Below are 14,106 nucleotides of genomic sequence, written 5' to 3' on the forward strand. Positions count from 1 at the left end.
TGCACGTGCAGGCACGTATCCCGTGACGGAAGCTGGTGAATGCATGTGCACGCACGTATCCCGTGACGGAAGCTGGTGAATGCATGTGCACGCACGTATCCCGTGACGGAAGCTGGTGAATGCACGTGCACGCACGTATCCCGTGACGGAAGCTGGTGAATGCACGTGCACGCACGTATCCCGTGACGGAAGCTGGTGAACGCATGTGCACGCAAGTATCCCGTGATGGAAGCTGGTGAATGCACGTGCACGCACGTATCCCGTGACGGAAGCTGGTGAATGCACGTGCACGCACGTATCCCGTGACGGAAGCTGGTGAATGCACGTGCACGCACGTATCCCGTGACGGAAGCTGGTGAATGCACGTGCACGCACGTATCCCGTGACAGAAGCTGGTGAATGCATGTGCACGCAAGTATCCCGTGACGGAAGCTGGTGAATGCACGTGCACGCACGTATCCCGTGACGGAAGCTGGTGAACGCATGTGCACGCAAGTATCCCGTGACGGAAGCTGGTGAATGCACGTGCACGCACGTATCCCGTGACGGAAGCTGGTGAATGCACGTGTCCTTGTTATCTGTTAGTAGTGCTTCTCTCCAGCTCCCAGCATGGGCAACCGGGTCAGATGAATGCTCACTGATTACGTGCTGATAGACCACGTTCCTTTCTAAAGGGCTAGACCTTCTGCATAGCTGCTGGTGTATTAATGGTTTTTAGAAATGTAATTCTCACCTTGAGGAAATCTCATTCCCATTCCCTCCCACTCTGGGTTCTGTTATATTCTTCTCGGAGGCACTAACACACCCAGTTCTCTCTGCTGAACCATAACACAGAGGTGAGCACAGCCTCCTACAGGACTGTGTCCCCCCCCCCCCCCCGGGAACCACGCTGGGAGCCCGTACATACGTGTGCCTCCCCTTGTTAAGGACAATCCATGAAAGGAGCTGTATGATAAACCAGGTGCTCTGATGAATAAAAACTTGCCAGGTATCAAGGTAAATGCTGTCCTGAGTGGCTGTTTTTGTCGACGCTAGCTTTTTAGAGTGCCTAAGAGACCCAGGAAGTGAAGTTATGTCTAATTTCTGTCAGCGTGAGGTGTAGAGCATGCCCTCCTTCATCATTTAATTAATAAGTTGTATTTGTTTGAAGAGAAGCTTTGCCACCAGAAACCAGCCACAAAGGTCCATCCTTTCCAAATACTGTAAATCCTGATTTGGCGATACCGTAACAGAAACTTTTTAAACAAGGAATTCCCTGTTGCTTGCATGCCTACTCCTTAGCTTTGCTTAAAAGATCTTAATTGTCATGGAACCCATGCCTGCATCTGATATCATGGCAGCTTGAACAAAGAAACCCAGATGATAAATGTGACATTCTTCCAGTGGATCTGACTTCATGAGAAACAGAGAAGCCCAAACCTTCCTAGGTGCCGCCCCGGTGGCAAAAGCAAGGGCAATGTCAAAGGAATTCTCCAGGTTGTGTTATTGCGCCCTCCCTCCCCCTCCCCCGCAGCCCCCCATCACAATGTCTCTTTTTCACTTGAACATATTTCACCATTTTGTGATCTATAGATTCAACAATGCAATTGGGCCACTGGGATGGAGGGAGTAAGATTTGACAGTTGAAATGAAAAAGGCACATTAGAGAACCGTCGTCGGTAAGATGACTTTGGCAACCAGAAGATGGTAAGAGGAGGGACAGGAGGAAAGGACACGACGTCCAGGGTCCTCTGGGTTCCCGGACCAATCTCTATCAAAGCCATCGCTGCAGGGTTATTGCATCAGCAGTGCCTTTCAGACCGGCCAGAGTGGACCGTGTGGCTATATTTATCCATCCTTTTTGTTTGTTTGTTTGTTAATTCTACAGCGATTCAGACACAGGGACGATCTGCACGGTACGGGCGAACCTGTGCGGCTCTGGGCTGCTGTGGACCAAACCCATCCACACGCGCGTGGGTACGGCTGGGGACGTCCTGGAATTGGGACTTCTCAGGTCCCACCCTGCGGAACCGGCCAGCCGTCCGCACCCAGAGCCCAGACCCAGGCCATCCTGCCCAGACCGCGGGACAACAATTAGTTAGAAATTCAGGACGGAGCAGAGTTTATTTAGTCCTCGCGGACGACCGGCGACCGGTCCCGTTATGACGAAGCGCCAACAATAACGTTCTGTTTTCAGGAGAACTGGACCAGCCAGCTCTCGGGTAACTTAAAGCCCCTGACGCGCGTCCGTGGGTACCGCGCGTGTGACCCCGGGCAGGGCTCGGGACGGCCCGGGAGCCGCAGCCTCCTCCGGGGCGCGGCGGGGCGCGGACGCGGGGACCTGCGCGCAGCGAGCGGGGCGAGGCGGTTACCTGCAGCCGGCTCAGGCTGGAGCTCTTGGAGCGCGACTTCTTGCGCAGGTAGACCGAGAAGAACCGGCGCACGGTGAACTTCCTCATGCTCGGCTCCATCGCCCCGCGCCCAGCCGGGAGGAGCCGCAGGGCCGGAGGACGCGCATCATCCGGCGCATCCCAGGCGCGGAGGTCAGGTCCGCGGGCGGGCGCGCGGGGCCGGGGTGCCCGGCAGGGCGGCCGTCCGCGAGGGGCGCAGGCTGCGGGCACAAAGGGCAGGCCGAGCCGGCCACAGCGGCCGGGGCCCCAGATATTCCTCCTCCTCCTCCTCCTCCTCCTCCTCCTCCTCCACCACCTCCTCCAGCTGCTACCGCCGCCGCCGCCGCCGCCGCCGGGCGAGGACCAGGCAGCCCCGCCCCGCCCGCCTCCACGGCCGCCAATCAACGCCCGCTGCCCCGGGCGCTCCCTCCTCTTTCTCCTGCCCCGCAAAGACCAACCCCAAGAAGCCCCTCCCTCCGCGCCCCGCCCCCTGCTACTACCGCCAATCAGCGCCCGTCGCCCCAGGCACTCCCTCCTCTTTCTCCTGCCCTGCAAAGACCAACCCCAAGAAGCCCCTCCCTCTATGTCCCGCCCCCTGTTACTACCGCCAACCAGCGTCCGCCGCCACGCCCAGCCACGCCCACCTCCCTGCTCTCTTCCACTACCACCAATCAGCGCCCGCCGCTCCACCGCCCAGGCGTGCCTCCTCCCCCTTCTCCTCCCTCCCCCCTCAGTAGTACTCACTCCGCGCAGTCACGCCCCGCCTCCGCCCCGCCCCCTGGCCCCGCCGCCAATCAATGCCCGCCATGGCGCATGCCTAATGAGCCCCGCGGAGGACCGCCGCGCCGCGCGGGTTTTGCTCCACCGGCCGCTCGTTCTGTTCAGCGCCGGGGACTTGCTGGGTTTTGTTTTCTTTTCTAGTTTAAGTGGTGTCATTATGTTTTCTTTCCTTAAAACACCCCATTTGCACACTTTGGCATAACGCTGTGCTGTGGCGAACGAAACTTGAATTATTGATTAGCAAACACTTCTGGAACAGGGAACCGAATCCGGGGGGCTGGCGCGCGCTCTGCACTTCTGCGGGCCCGGCCCCGTGGCTCTCATCCTCTCTCCCGGCCGCGGCCCCGCAGACCCGGCGCCCAGCCCAGGGGGCCCGCCCGCCACTGCGCGGTGATGGAAGGATCCCCACGTGGTCGGGGACTGGGCGGCCGGCTGGGAAAGCCGCCCTTGGCAGTGGTCGGAGAACAAAGGCACATCCGTTCTCCATGACCTTCCGACTCCATATATAGAAAATAATTCAAACGCATGACCTAACGGGGGCCTGCACGGAGCGTGTCCTGAGGCAGGGCTCTCAGAGGACAGCTGCTGGCTGCCGGGCGACAAGGCATTTGCCTTAAAGGGAAACATACTTTTTTTTATTTTTCCTACAAAGGCTCGCAAGAGGGCTGTAGGCAGTGCCAGATGTGTGAGCAGGGATCTGTGCAGACCACCGTGTTTTACTCTTGTGCAACGTGCACGTGTTGAGTTTACGTTTAAGACGGGGGTCCAGCCAGCTCTTGAGCGTACTACCTACCGCCAGCCCCTGAAAATGGCAGAGGTGGTTAGTTGGCGCAGCAGGCCGAAAATCCACCTGCGCGCATGCCATCCCCTTGGCAGAATCAAAAAAGTTGCATTAGCACTTGTGATAGGCTACCTGTGCTCGAATCAAGAGGGCAGATGACAAGTTCATACAGCAGTCCGGTCACAGGTGAGGTCAGACAGCCCTCTGGTTTGATACAGTAGATGCTGCCGGCTCCAGTAGCAAGCGCAGAGAATTTAGTGTGTCGAATGCTGCCGGCACTGCCATGCCTTGCTCCGGGACCTGGGCTTCACTGGCCTGTTCTGTGTTCCCATTGCGAATCTCAAGGTGAAAATACTTGGGTCAAAGTCAAAATCGGTCCTGCTTTCCTCCCTCCAGGGTTCTGCTGGAGGGCGATTATTCCTACTCTGGGAACCAGCTTCTTACCAGCCTGTGTCTACCACCCCCGCCCACACCAATCAGGCGTCCAGACTCCAAGCAAATGCAAAGACAGGTGTTGCTGCTCTGGTGAAGAGAGCAGCTGACAGACACTGGCTGGTCACCAGCTCGGGATGCGGGAAGGGCTATCCAGCAAGCTTCTCTGTGGGGAGCTGGTACCACGAACCACCGGGGAGAAACAGGGGCACAATATGCCAACTGCTGGCTCAGGGCAAACGCCTCGGGGGTGCGACGGGGCCGCAAAGGAAACGTCTTATGGGACATTCATGACTCCCCCAAAGTTGAGTGCAACAAAACTGTCCTACTGAACTTGGACAACTCAAAAAAAGGTAGGGGAGCTTTCAAATTTCAACTGTGAAATGTATCTCGTTGCTAGGACAAATCTGCTTGCCTTCGTCTTTGCCCCAGTGAGACAGAGGATCCCTAGCATACGTCCACCGACCACACGGCATGTGCTTGTAGCAGGAAACACGTCAGCTCCCCAAGTCTGGGGTAGAGTATCAGGGCCTGCTTTCACCTGGGTCCCAATACTAGAGAGGGACAGGTGAATTTCGTAAAGGCTGGTGCCTGGAGGAGGGGGTGGGGCTTGGAGAGACAGCAGAAGTCAGCAGACCCCTGCTCATGGCTGGTTATCACGAGGGCTTCTCTTGGACTTAAGCACGTACAGGTGGGACTGGATTCCATGGCTGTGCCCGCATCTGAGAGGGGACCGGGCTGGGGTTGGCTCCTGTGCATCCAGTTCAGGCCCACGGCGGGTGGTGGGTCCCGTCCTAGCGCCTGGACGGCACTCCCATGCAGGATGCAGAAGTGATCATGACACCGCTCCTGACCTCCAGCAGCCGACTGTCGTGTGGATGAGAAGGGGAGGGGATGGACAGACGTGATGTTGCTTTTATGAAACTTGAAGACACGCGTGAGACACGCTGGGTGAGCAGAGAGAAATGACACGTCAATCCCGACTGGAGAAGTCCAGGCAGAGGTGGTGCGGGGGGTGACTCCTGGGGTGAGGGAGACATTTCCGGGGCAGAGGGAGAAGGTGTGGTCTCAGGCTGCGGAAGGGGCAGGGTGACTGAGAACTTGGAACACACGGGATTTTGTGATTGATGAAAGGAAATTAAAACCCCTTCCAAGTCCCCAAGATAGAGGAGGTATAACATTTCAAAATTTCAAGGACGAACAACTATACCAGTGGAAGGCAACGCTGACAGCCTATCCTCAGGCCTGGGATTCCCGCTCTCTCTGAGAAAAGGAAATCAGGGACGGGGGGGATGCACCTCCTTTCTCACAAGCCCCACCATGACATCTGCTCTCTGCTGGGGACATGGCAGCTTAGGTCTGGTGTTCAGAGCACAGCGCACAAACGAACACCGCTCAGGGTGGCCCGGGGCGGGGGGGGACTGTGCAGAGTGACCTATATTCACAGGGCCTGTGTTGTAGAGGACATGTGACAGTTTCTTACAGCACACACGTGGCCATGCGGGAGAGGGGCCGATATGGAAGTCTCTGAGACGTTGCCCGGAGCAGAAGCAAACACACACCAGGCCCAGAGCTGAGGGAAGAATTCTAAGTACAGTGATATCTCAGTTTTTGTCAATAATCCATCCAAAAACAATCTGCGAAATCCGAAACCAAGGCAATTATTTTCACATGAATCAATATAAGTCCAATTATTGTCTGCAGTGATCACTTACGTGTAACTGTAGGATTAGCGCTCACAATCAATAAAAAAAGCACAAGAACACTGGGAAGCAATGGAATCGTTTGGCTAGACGCGGGGGTGATGCTCACACAAGGGAAAGGACGCCACGCTGAGCAGGAGAACCCGTGGGTCGCCTTTGTTTTCGCAAAATTAGCAACGAGGTCACGTGGGCGCGCCGACGAAATCCGAGACAAATTTTTCACAGAAAAGATCAACGAAAACCAAAACCAACAGTAACCGAGGTCAACAAAAACCGAGGTATTACTGGAACCCCTACACGGAGAGGCCTCTGTCTTGCCAGTGGGCTGCAGGTGGGGCGGGCGAGCGTGGTCTCCAGCCACAATCACCTCAGAAGGCGACCGTAAGAGAAAGGATCAGGCCAGGCCTGTGGGTCGGAACGGTTCCGGTAAACCTGTCCAGGCCTTGTCTCTCCTCACCGCCCGGCTCTGACCCCGCCCGGCTCTCTGTGGCCTCCCGGGTGATGGGAACCGAGGCCAGGCTAGGAGAGTGTGTGTGTCTGGGTTGGTTCAGCCCTTCACACGGAAACGTACCAATGTCTTCAACAAGACGAGTTTGCTCATCAGGTGTTTAAAAGTCGAAGCACACCGGGTTCCAGGAGTGGGTCGCAGACGGCAGACGCTGGAAACTGACAGGGAACGCCCATCGCCGGCTCCCCTGACAAATACTGAAGGATGTGTTTTGATCCCATCACAGGCCAGGTTTGTTCAACACGCCGGTGATGGCTGGATGTGGGGGGTAAGCGGGCGGAGAAGTCAGGAGGGCTGTCTAGGTTTGCAATGGCGAGGTGGTTCCGTCTTCACAGCCGCTCAGGCAGGACAGAAGCCCAGCCACCCCGTGTGGGGGTCTGTCTAGCAGGGCTCTGCCCCCCCCCCGGGAGTAAGGTGTACTAACCTAAGCGTTAGTACCCTGCGTTGGTACTAACAGGGCTGGTGGGTAAGAACGGCGACCCCCAAATTCCGTGAGCACAGGCTGTGTGCTTAATTCATTCTCACTCTCCTGTGTTCAGCTGGAGACAGAAACTCAAGCGAAGAGCAGAGAGTGGTCTTAGCGGCATTTGTAAGCCCCCAGTTGGTGGTGGGCTGTCACGGTGGCCCCGGGAGACGGAGCCGTTTCTCATTCCGCACACGTCACCGGGTCACCGGGAAGCTTTGTGACAAGGGTGGTCAACAGCGTGGCTCCTGAGGACACAGAGCAGGTGAGGACACAGGGGTGCACAGGACACAGCGGGGCACAGGGAAATGAGGGGCTGCTGGGGGGTCAGCCCGAGCTGACACAGAGGTGACAGGGGCACTTTAAACAGTGGGGGGGGGCGTTGGCAGGAAAGAGGAAACAGGTAAAACTGCCACAGGAAGGACTTCTGTTATGTTACTTAAAAAGGAAACATGAAATCCTCCTCACAGGAAAGTCTCTCAAGACCTGGCATGGGTACAAAGGAGAATGTGGAATCCGTGCCAGGTTTTTTTTTTCTTCCACCAAGAAATAGTCATCTTTTAAAAAATATTTCGTAGACCTCTACAAGCATTTCAGGCACGCAGTGCTTACATTCGAGACGGGACCTGGCTGGACACACAAGAGAAATGCAACGGGACATCAGCCCATTGGGGTTCGGGCGATGCCAGGGGGGGAGGCCCGGCAGGGGCACCTTCCCAGCAATCGATGGATGACTCGTGTAGAGGGCGGTTTCCTGAGACCCGCAAAAACGCTGGATGCAGCGAGGGGACATCCTCATCCTTTGAAAGCATGGCTGATCCAGTAGGAAGTGGAGGAAAAAAAAAATGGAGGCAAAAAAAAAAAAAATGAGGCTAGGAGGCTATTCCCCAATGTTGCCAGCAGCGTTTGTCCGGGAGTCTGTGTCAGTCCCTGTACCCTGGAGCTGAGGTTTAACAATGAGAAGGACAGAACCCTGCAGAGGGGTGCAGAGGTCACAGCCACCCTGCCGAAATCGGCGGCTCCCAGAGCACACTGTGAGGGTGACCGGGAAACCCCACTTCAGCAGGACAGCTCCGTCTGTGTGGGCCTGGGGAAGGGGAGGGGAGGACTCGTTCTCCCCAGATGTCCGCGGCTCACGGCTGCCTGTCCGTGTGAGGCCGGAACGGCACACCCGGGCCGGCCTGGAAAACACCTCACCAAACTCACTTTTCCAAGTGGCCGGCAGAGGCGACTGTGTGACCTCTGAGACCGGCCTTCACTTCGTCACAAAGCTCACATCCAGAGAAAGTCTAGGGACGTTGACTCACAATCAATCAATCACCCATTGCTAAATCCACAAGGAAATCGGCTACGACTGTGAGTGGGAGTCGGCAGACACAACGAATCGCAGAATCAGACCTGTCGAGACGGCAGAGGTTGCCACCTTTGTTCAAGCGCTATAAAATGTTTGTTGACTAGGTTAAAATAAACACACACACAGAACAAGGGGGACTGACAGCACCCCAAAGAAATGAGAGACCGTAAAACCAGCCAGCAGACTGGTAAACGTAAGGAAAGCTTTAAAAACCAGACTACAGTATTTTAAGTGAAAGAACTCAGTGGCTAGATTAAACAGCAGTTTGGACGATGTCCGAGAAGGTGTTCGTAAAGGGAACGTTAGTTCTGCTGCAAAGGGACAGAGGGCACACCAGAGTCACACAGACAGGAAGGGAGAGAGGCAGGGGAGGAGGCATGGGAGCTGCGGAGGGAAAGGTCCAGCCCCCGTCTCAGGATGAGAGCGGAGAGGAGGGCAGGAGAGGGTCCGCAGTCACAGACGGGGGGCGACACTGGAGAAGCGTTCAGAGTTCATACAACACGCCACCAGTCCTCTTATCTACAAAAAGCCCCCAGATATGAAGAATTAAAAATAAATCTGCACCTACAGACATTATATTAAATCTGCAGTATGCCAAAAACAGGGTGGAGGAAAAAAAAACACCTCTCAAAGCCATCAGGAGAAAAGACAGATTTTCTACAAATGAATGCTAGACTGTCACCCTCACATCTCCCTGGAGGCCAAGAGAGAGAGAACGGAATAACATATGCCATGTGCTAGAAAATAATTCCCACCGCAAATTCTCTAGCTTGCAGGAGATCTTTCAAGAATGTGGGGGAAAGGGAGATGTATCTAAGTCGGCGGCCCGAGGGCACTTGCTCCCCAAGAAACCAGATGGGAAAGCCAAGCACTCACGGAACGCCTAACGAGAAATAAAAGTAGCGCATGTTTTTCGGACTTCCATCAAGCTTAACATCGACTTTAAAAATAGCAATTACGGAAGGGAGGGTGGTCAGAGTTACAATCATCAAACGCAGCGGTTTTCGAAATTTTCCACCTCATGGCACAGAGACTTCTTACTAAAATTCTGCAGCACAACAAAAAAAAATACATTTTTTGCCCCTCTGACAAAAATAACTGGGTATAATTTTGATTCATTCACGCTGGATGTGGCTGTTGTCATGTTGGCTGTTGATTTGATGATCTAAGGCAGGGGTCAGGGAACCTATGGCTCGCGAGCCAGATGTGGCTCTTTTGATGGCTGCATCTGGCTCGCAGACAAATCTTTAATAAAAAAAATAATAACGTTAAAAATATAAAACATTCTCATGTATTACAATCCATTCATTTCCTACTGCTCATGTTCCTGGTTGCGGGTGGCTGGAGCCAATCACAGCTGTCCTCCGGGACAACACCAGGTTTTTATTGGATAATGCATAACGTACACGGGTCGTTGTATGGCTCTCACGGAATTACATTTTAAAATCTGTGGCGTTCATGGCTCTCTCAGCCAAACAGGTTCCGGACCCCTGGACTAAGGGGAAGAGGGCTGACCTGCCATGAACAGGTGCCCTGAGCCGGCTCTCCACGCCCGTCTCACCACACTTTTTCTCTGGCTGCCCCGGCGCTGGCCCACGGACCTGCTTAAACACGCCACACACCTCACTGTCTCGGGGCCACTGTTCATCCAGTCGCCCACCCCTGGGCCGTGCTGTAGCCTTGCTCCAACACCAGTCCTCAGGGACGTTTTCTCTGTCCCCCAGAACCAGCCAGCCCCCGGGTGTAGCTGCTCTGAAGGTCACAGGAACACGCCGATGTACGAGTGAGATCTCTGACTAATGCTTCTGTCCCCACTGGACTGGGGACTCTGTGAGGGCAAGGAGGGTCTCATCTTGCCAGCCACTACCCATGGTGCCTGTTACGCTGCCTGGTACACGCCAGTCAAAGATGCGCTGAGTGGACAGACGGGTGGGCCGGGCAGCTTCCCTTCACCGTGGGCTCCGTGCCGAGGGCAGAGTGTAGACGGAGGACCGAGGCGGGAAGGTGAGCTCCGTCTCTCGGCCATGAACTGGTCCATCACCTGGGCTAACGGAGGGGCATGTCAGGGACCCTAAATAACACTTTTCAGCTGGCTAGGGACGGATGACCTACACTATGGACAAAGTAAGAGTCCTCCAGTAGGGATCAGACGTGAGGTCCCCCATGGTACACCCCGAAGTCCAACAATGTGTACAGCCCACATTTCTGAGCCAACGTGTATCCCCTGTACCGTGCCTGCCCCCCAGTCTGTGACATCACTGCCTGTGGCCGTCCTTCCTTCCCGGGACACCCGGCGGGCGAGTCTGGGAACAGCTGAGGAAGTCTGAGACTCCAGTGCTGTCACCGTTTGCCGGGAAACAAGGGCCATAACTGCACCTGCCAATCTTCTCAGGGAGGGCTTAGATGTCCGTTACAAACACAAAAGCATATTGCCAAAGCGTTTTAGCTTGGGAGTGTTTGAAGTAACAGCTTAACCGTATAAAAAAACCAACCAAACAAAAAGAAATCAAGGTCTGAGACGTCTCCCTCTCCCTGTAGCATGAACACGCTGGTGCTATGGTCTGGGCCTGCACTGGGATGTGTCCACATCCCAGCCCCCAAGCTCGTGAGCAGGACCTGATGCGGAAGTCGTCTCTGCAGATGTCATCAAGCTGGGATGACGTCATCGCCGGGCTAGGGCGGGCCCCCGATCCAGCCTGTCTGGTGCCCTTGCAAGAGGACAGACTCAGAGAATGCCCTGAAATGGAGCAGAGGTCGGGTGACGTGTCCGCACACCAAGGATCGCAGCCACACTCGGAGCTGGTGAGGGGCCCCGCACAGAGTCTGTGGCTTCCTGAGCGGACACAGCCCTGCCCACACTTCGATGGGATGTCCAGCAGGAGAAGAGTGTCCTGGAGTCGGGGTGGGACTGACAGGGTGAACCCCACGGGGTGAGCACTGCTGTGAGAAGCAGCCCTTGTCAAGAGTCAGGGTCCCTGAGGGCAGCACTGTGTCCCCAGGAGGTCCCCCCACGGGGAGGGCATGGAGGGTGGGGGGCAGAGGAGGGAGCCCCAGGACAGACAGTCCTGGCACAGACACACTGTCCGGAATACACCCAGACCCCATCCTGATGTGGGTGTCCCCCTCCCTCGTCAGGACTTACCCTTTAAAGAAGCAATGTTTCTGACAGTCTTTTTTATTCTTTGATGACTAAGCTCGCCCTTCGGTAGGAAGTTGAGTTTGGTTTGGTTCTGGGGCCCCTTGGAAGGTACGGAGCCGGGACGACCAGCCGGCAGGTCAGGACACCATCCAAGCTTCTCTCTTCCGTCCCTCCCGGCCGTGGCTGCTCTTCCTTCCGTCCATCCACAGCCCAGGTGTAGAGTCAGGTCCCTGCAGGTGGAGCCGGGCACGCTAAGGCCATCAGGCCTGCAGCCGGCCACCAGTCTGCTGAGCTGAGACGTGTCATGCAGGGAGATGTGGCTGCCCCCGCGGGGGGGGGGGTACCGAGTACGGAGGGGCCGGCTCTGCCATCTGGGAGAGGCTCTGCAGGGACACGTGGCTGCCCCCGCGGGGTGGGGGAGACCGAGCACAGGGGGGGCTGGCTCTGCCGTCTGGGGGAGGCTCAGAGTGGAAACATGCTGATGTCCCTCCACGCTGCCCTTCGTTCCGATGTTTGAAAAGCTCCAGTCTGGTCCGGCCCCTCTTTCCCCAAGACTTCAGTGATGTCCCGTATTTCCAAGGTGAAGCTCAAGGTCCTCAGGACCCCGCGAGGTCCCCACCTGTCCCTTCGACCTCTTCCTGGGCTCCTCACCCACAGGAGCCCTCACGATGCTTGTTCCGACTGACTCTGAATGTCCCAGACCTGCTGTCGACGTTATTCTCTTAAAAATAGCACCTTCGTTTGACCAACGTCCTCTCATCCTTCAAAGCCTCATGTCAGAGCCGTCTCCTCTGGGGAACGTGCACACACACGTGTGTATGCACACACATGCACACCCGTGCATACACGCATGCCCACACACTGATACACGCCTCCTCGCGCCCTCTCCCTGAGCGCCCGCGGCGTTAAGGACGCATGTCCGTTGTGCATTTTACAATTACCGAAGCGGCTCGCTTGTCTTTGTCGCTGTGGCCGGACCCAGAGCCACCTGAGAGCTGAGCGTGGGTCACGTGACGAGCGGGTGGCTGGACCGGGAGAGAGTTCTCCACTGTCTCCTGACTGAACGGGTGAGGAGCTCCTGTCTTCCCGCACAGGGGATTCTCGCGCGGGGCTCCCCGTCCAGCCGTCCCCGTCTGTCCCCTCACGCAGGTCACTCTCTGTCTGCCTTCCCAGCCGCCCCCACGGTGCTCGACAGCTCGCGTCTGTGTGAACGTGCCTGCCGGAAGCTTCCACCCCGTGGCGTTCTGATCTGTGTGTACGATATTTGCTGCAACACCTGCTTCCTGTCGGGGCCCCTCACCTTTGTACTGTCCCTGTCCACCTCTTGGCCACTGAGCCGTCAGACTGGGATGTGGGTGCCCGGCCCAGGCGGCATCTCTGCCCGCCCCTCCTCCCCACCCCTAGGCCCCCACCCTCCCGTCATCAGGTCCCGTGGCGTGGGCCGAGGCCGCCTCTCGGATCGTCCTTTCCCCGTACGAGCTCCGGCCCCGGGTCTGAGCTGCCCGGCTGGACTCCTTCCTCTGACCTTATCCAAGCCAGTCCACACGTTGCTCACGGATTAGTGCTTCCCCAGCGGGCAGCCCTCGCCCGCTGTGCCACCAGGGCTGACTCAGACTCAAGCCGCGTGCAAAACCCCAGCACTTGTCCCCATCTGGCCTCAAGCTCATCTCTCCAGCCCAGCTGGACCAGGCAGCTGATGTCCACATTCCTGGCTTGTTCTACCCACCTCCCCCCTGCACCCCGGCCCGATCTGCCTGCGGGGAGGGGTCCACTCCATCTTTTATGTGTATGTTTCCCTTTTCCCAGTTACAGAAAACTTGCTTCTTACAAAACCCTCGGCCCTTTGTGTCTGTTACATTGATGAACACATTCTAGTCATTTGCTCGTCTCCTCCTCCCCGTTCAGTCACACGCTGCCTGTGACGGGTTTCACCTTCCTCACCTGTGCAGCCTCCACGTCCCGGACAGGGAGGGACCCGGGAACTGGGGCGGGGCTGTAGACCCTGTGCTGGGCTGAGGAGGGAAAACGCGACCTTGGGGCGCTTCTTGCACCTCAGCGGGCACGGGAGCCTGTGAGGACAGAGGGTGGGGACCACGGCGATGTCTTAGAGAGAGCACAGCCCCTGCCTGGCGTGAACGCGTGGGACCACAGGGCTGTCGGTTCTCATACAGGGCTCACCAGCCCAGACTTCAGGAGTGGGTGTCCGTATTACGTTGACAGGTTGCAGGCCACCGCGGATGGAGGGTAAATTATACTTGTTAAAGAAAAAAAAAAAACTTGTTGCCCTTAAAAAGTCCTTGAGCTCAAAGCTGAAGTGTTAGACGGGCTGATGGGACAGCTCTCAGTCCTTAAAAGACGGTGACCCTTCTGCCACCAGGAAGATGGCCTCACCGTCGTGCTCACGTGTCCTGTTTGGAATTAAGCACTGTCTGCTCCCCCCAGCTGCTCAGCGAGGTCCCTTCTGCCGCAGAGACGAGGACAGCCTCCCCCGGTTCCTATTCTGGGGTTTCCACAGGAATCTCCCATCACTGCATTCTCACTCCTACTAGACTTGGAGACGGTTCAGTGTCCCAGCTG

General features: G+C 56.6%; 1 protein-coding gene across 5 annotated transcripts in view; it reads right to left on the minus strand.

The window, feature by feature from the left end:
• The window catches only part of RPS6KA2 (ribosomal protein S6 kinase A2), a 251,982-nt gene that overhangs the window by 133,210 nt on the left and 104,666 nt on the right, over positions 1-14,106 (minus strand). Inside the window, exon 1 of one of the 5 annotated variants that reach the window (XM_066248035.1) lies at positions 2,352-2,632. The exons of the other annotated variants lie outside the window; for them this stretch is intronic. Coding sequence (XP_066104132.1) covers positions 2,352-2,450 — 99 coding nt within the window. The 5' untranslated portion in view covers positions 2,451-2,632. Of the gene's footprint in view, positions 1-2,351; positions 2,633-14,106 lie in introns of those variants that run through there. 5 annotated transcript variants of the gene reach the window in all.

The sequence above is a fragment of the Saccopteryx bilineata genome, chromosome 12 (genome assembly GCF_036850765.1).
Source record: "Saccopteryx bilineata isolate mSacBil1 chromosome 12, mSacBil1_pri_phased_curated, whole genome shotgun sequence".
Lineage (NCBI taxonomy): Eukaryota > Metazoa > Chordata > Mammalia > Chiroptera > Emballonuridae > Saccopteryx > Saccopteryx bilineata.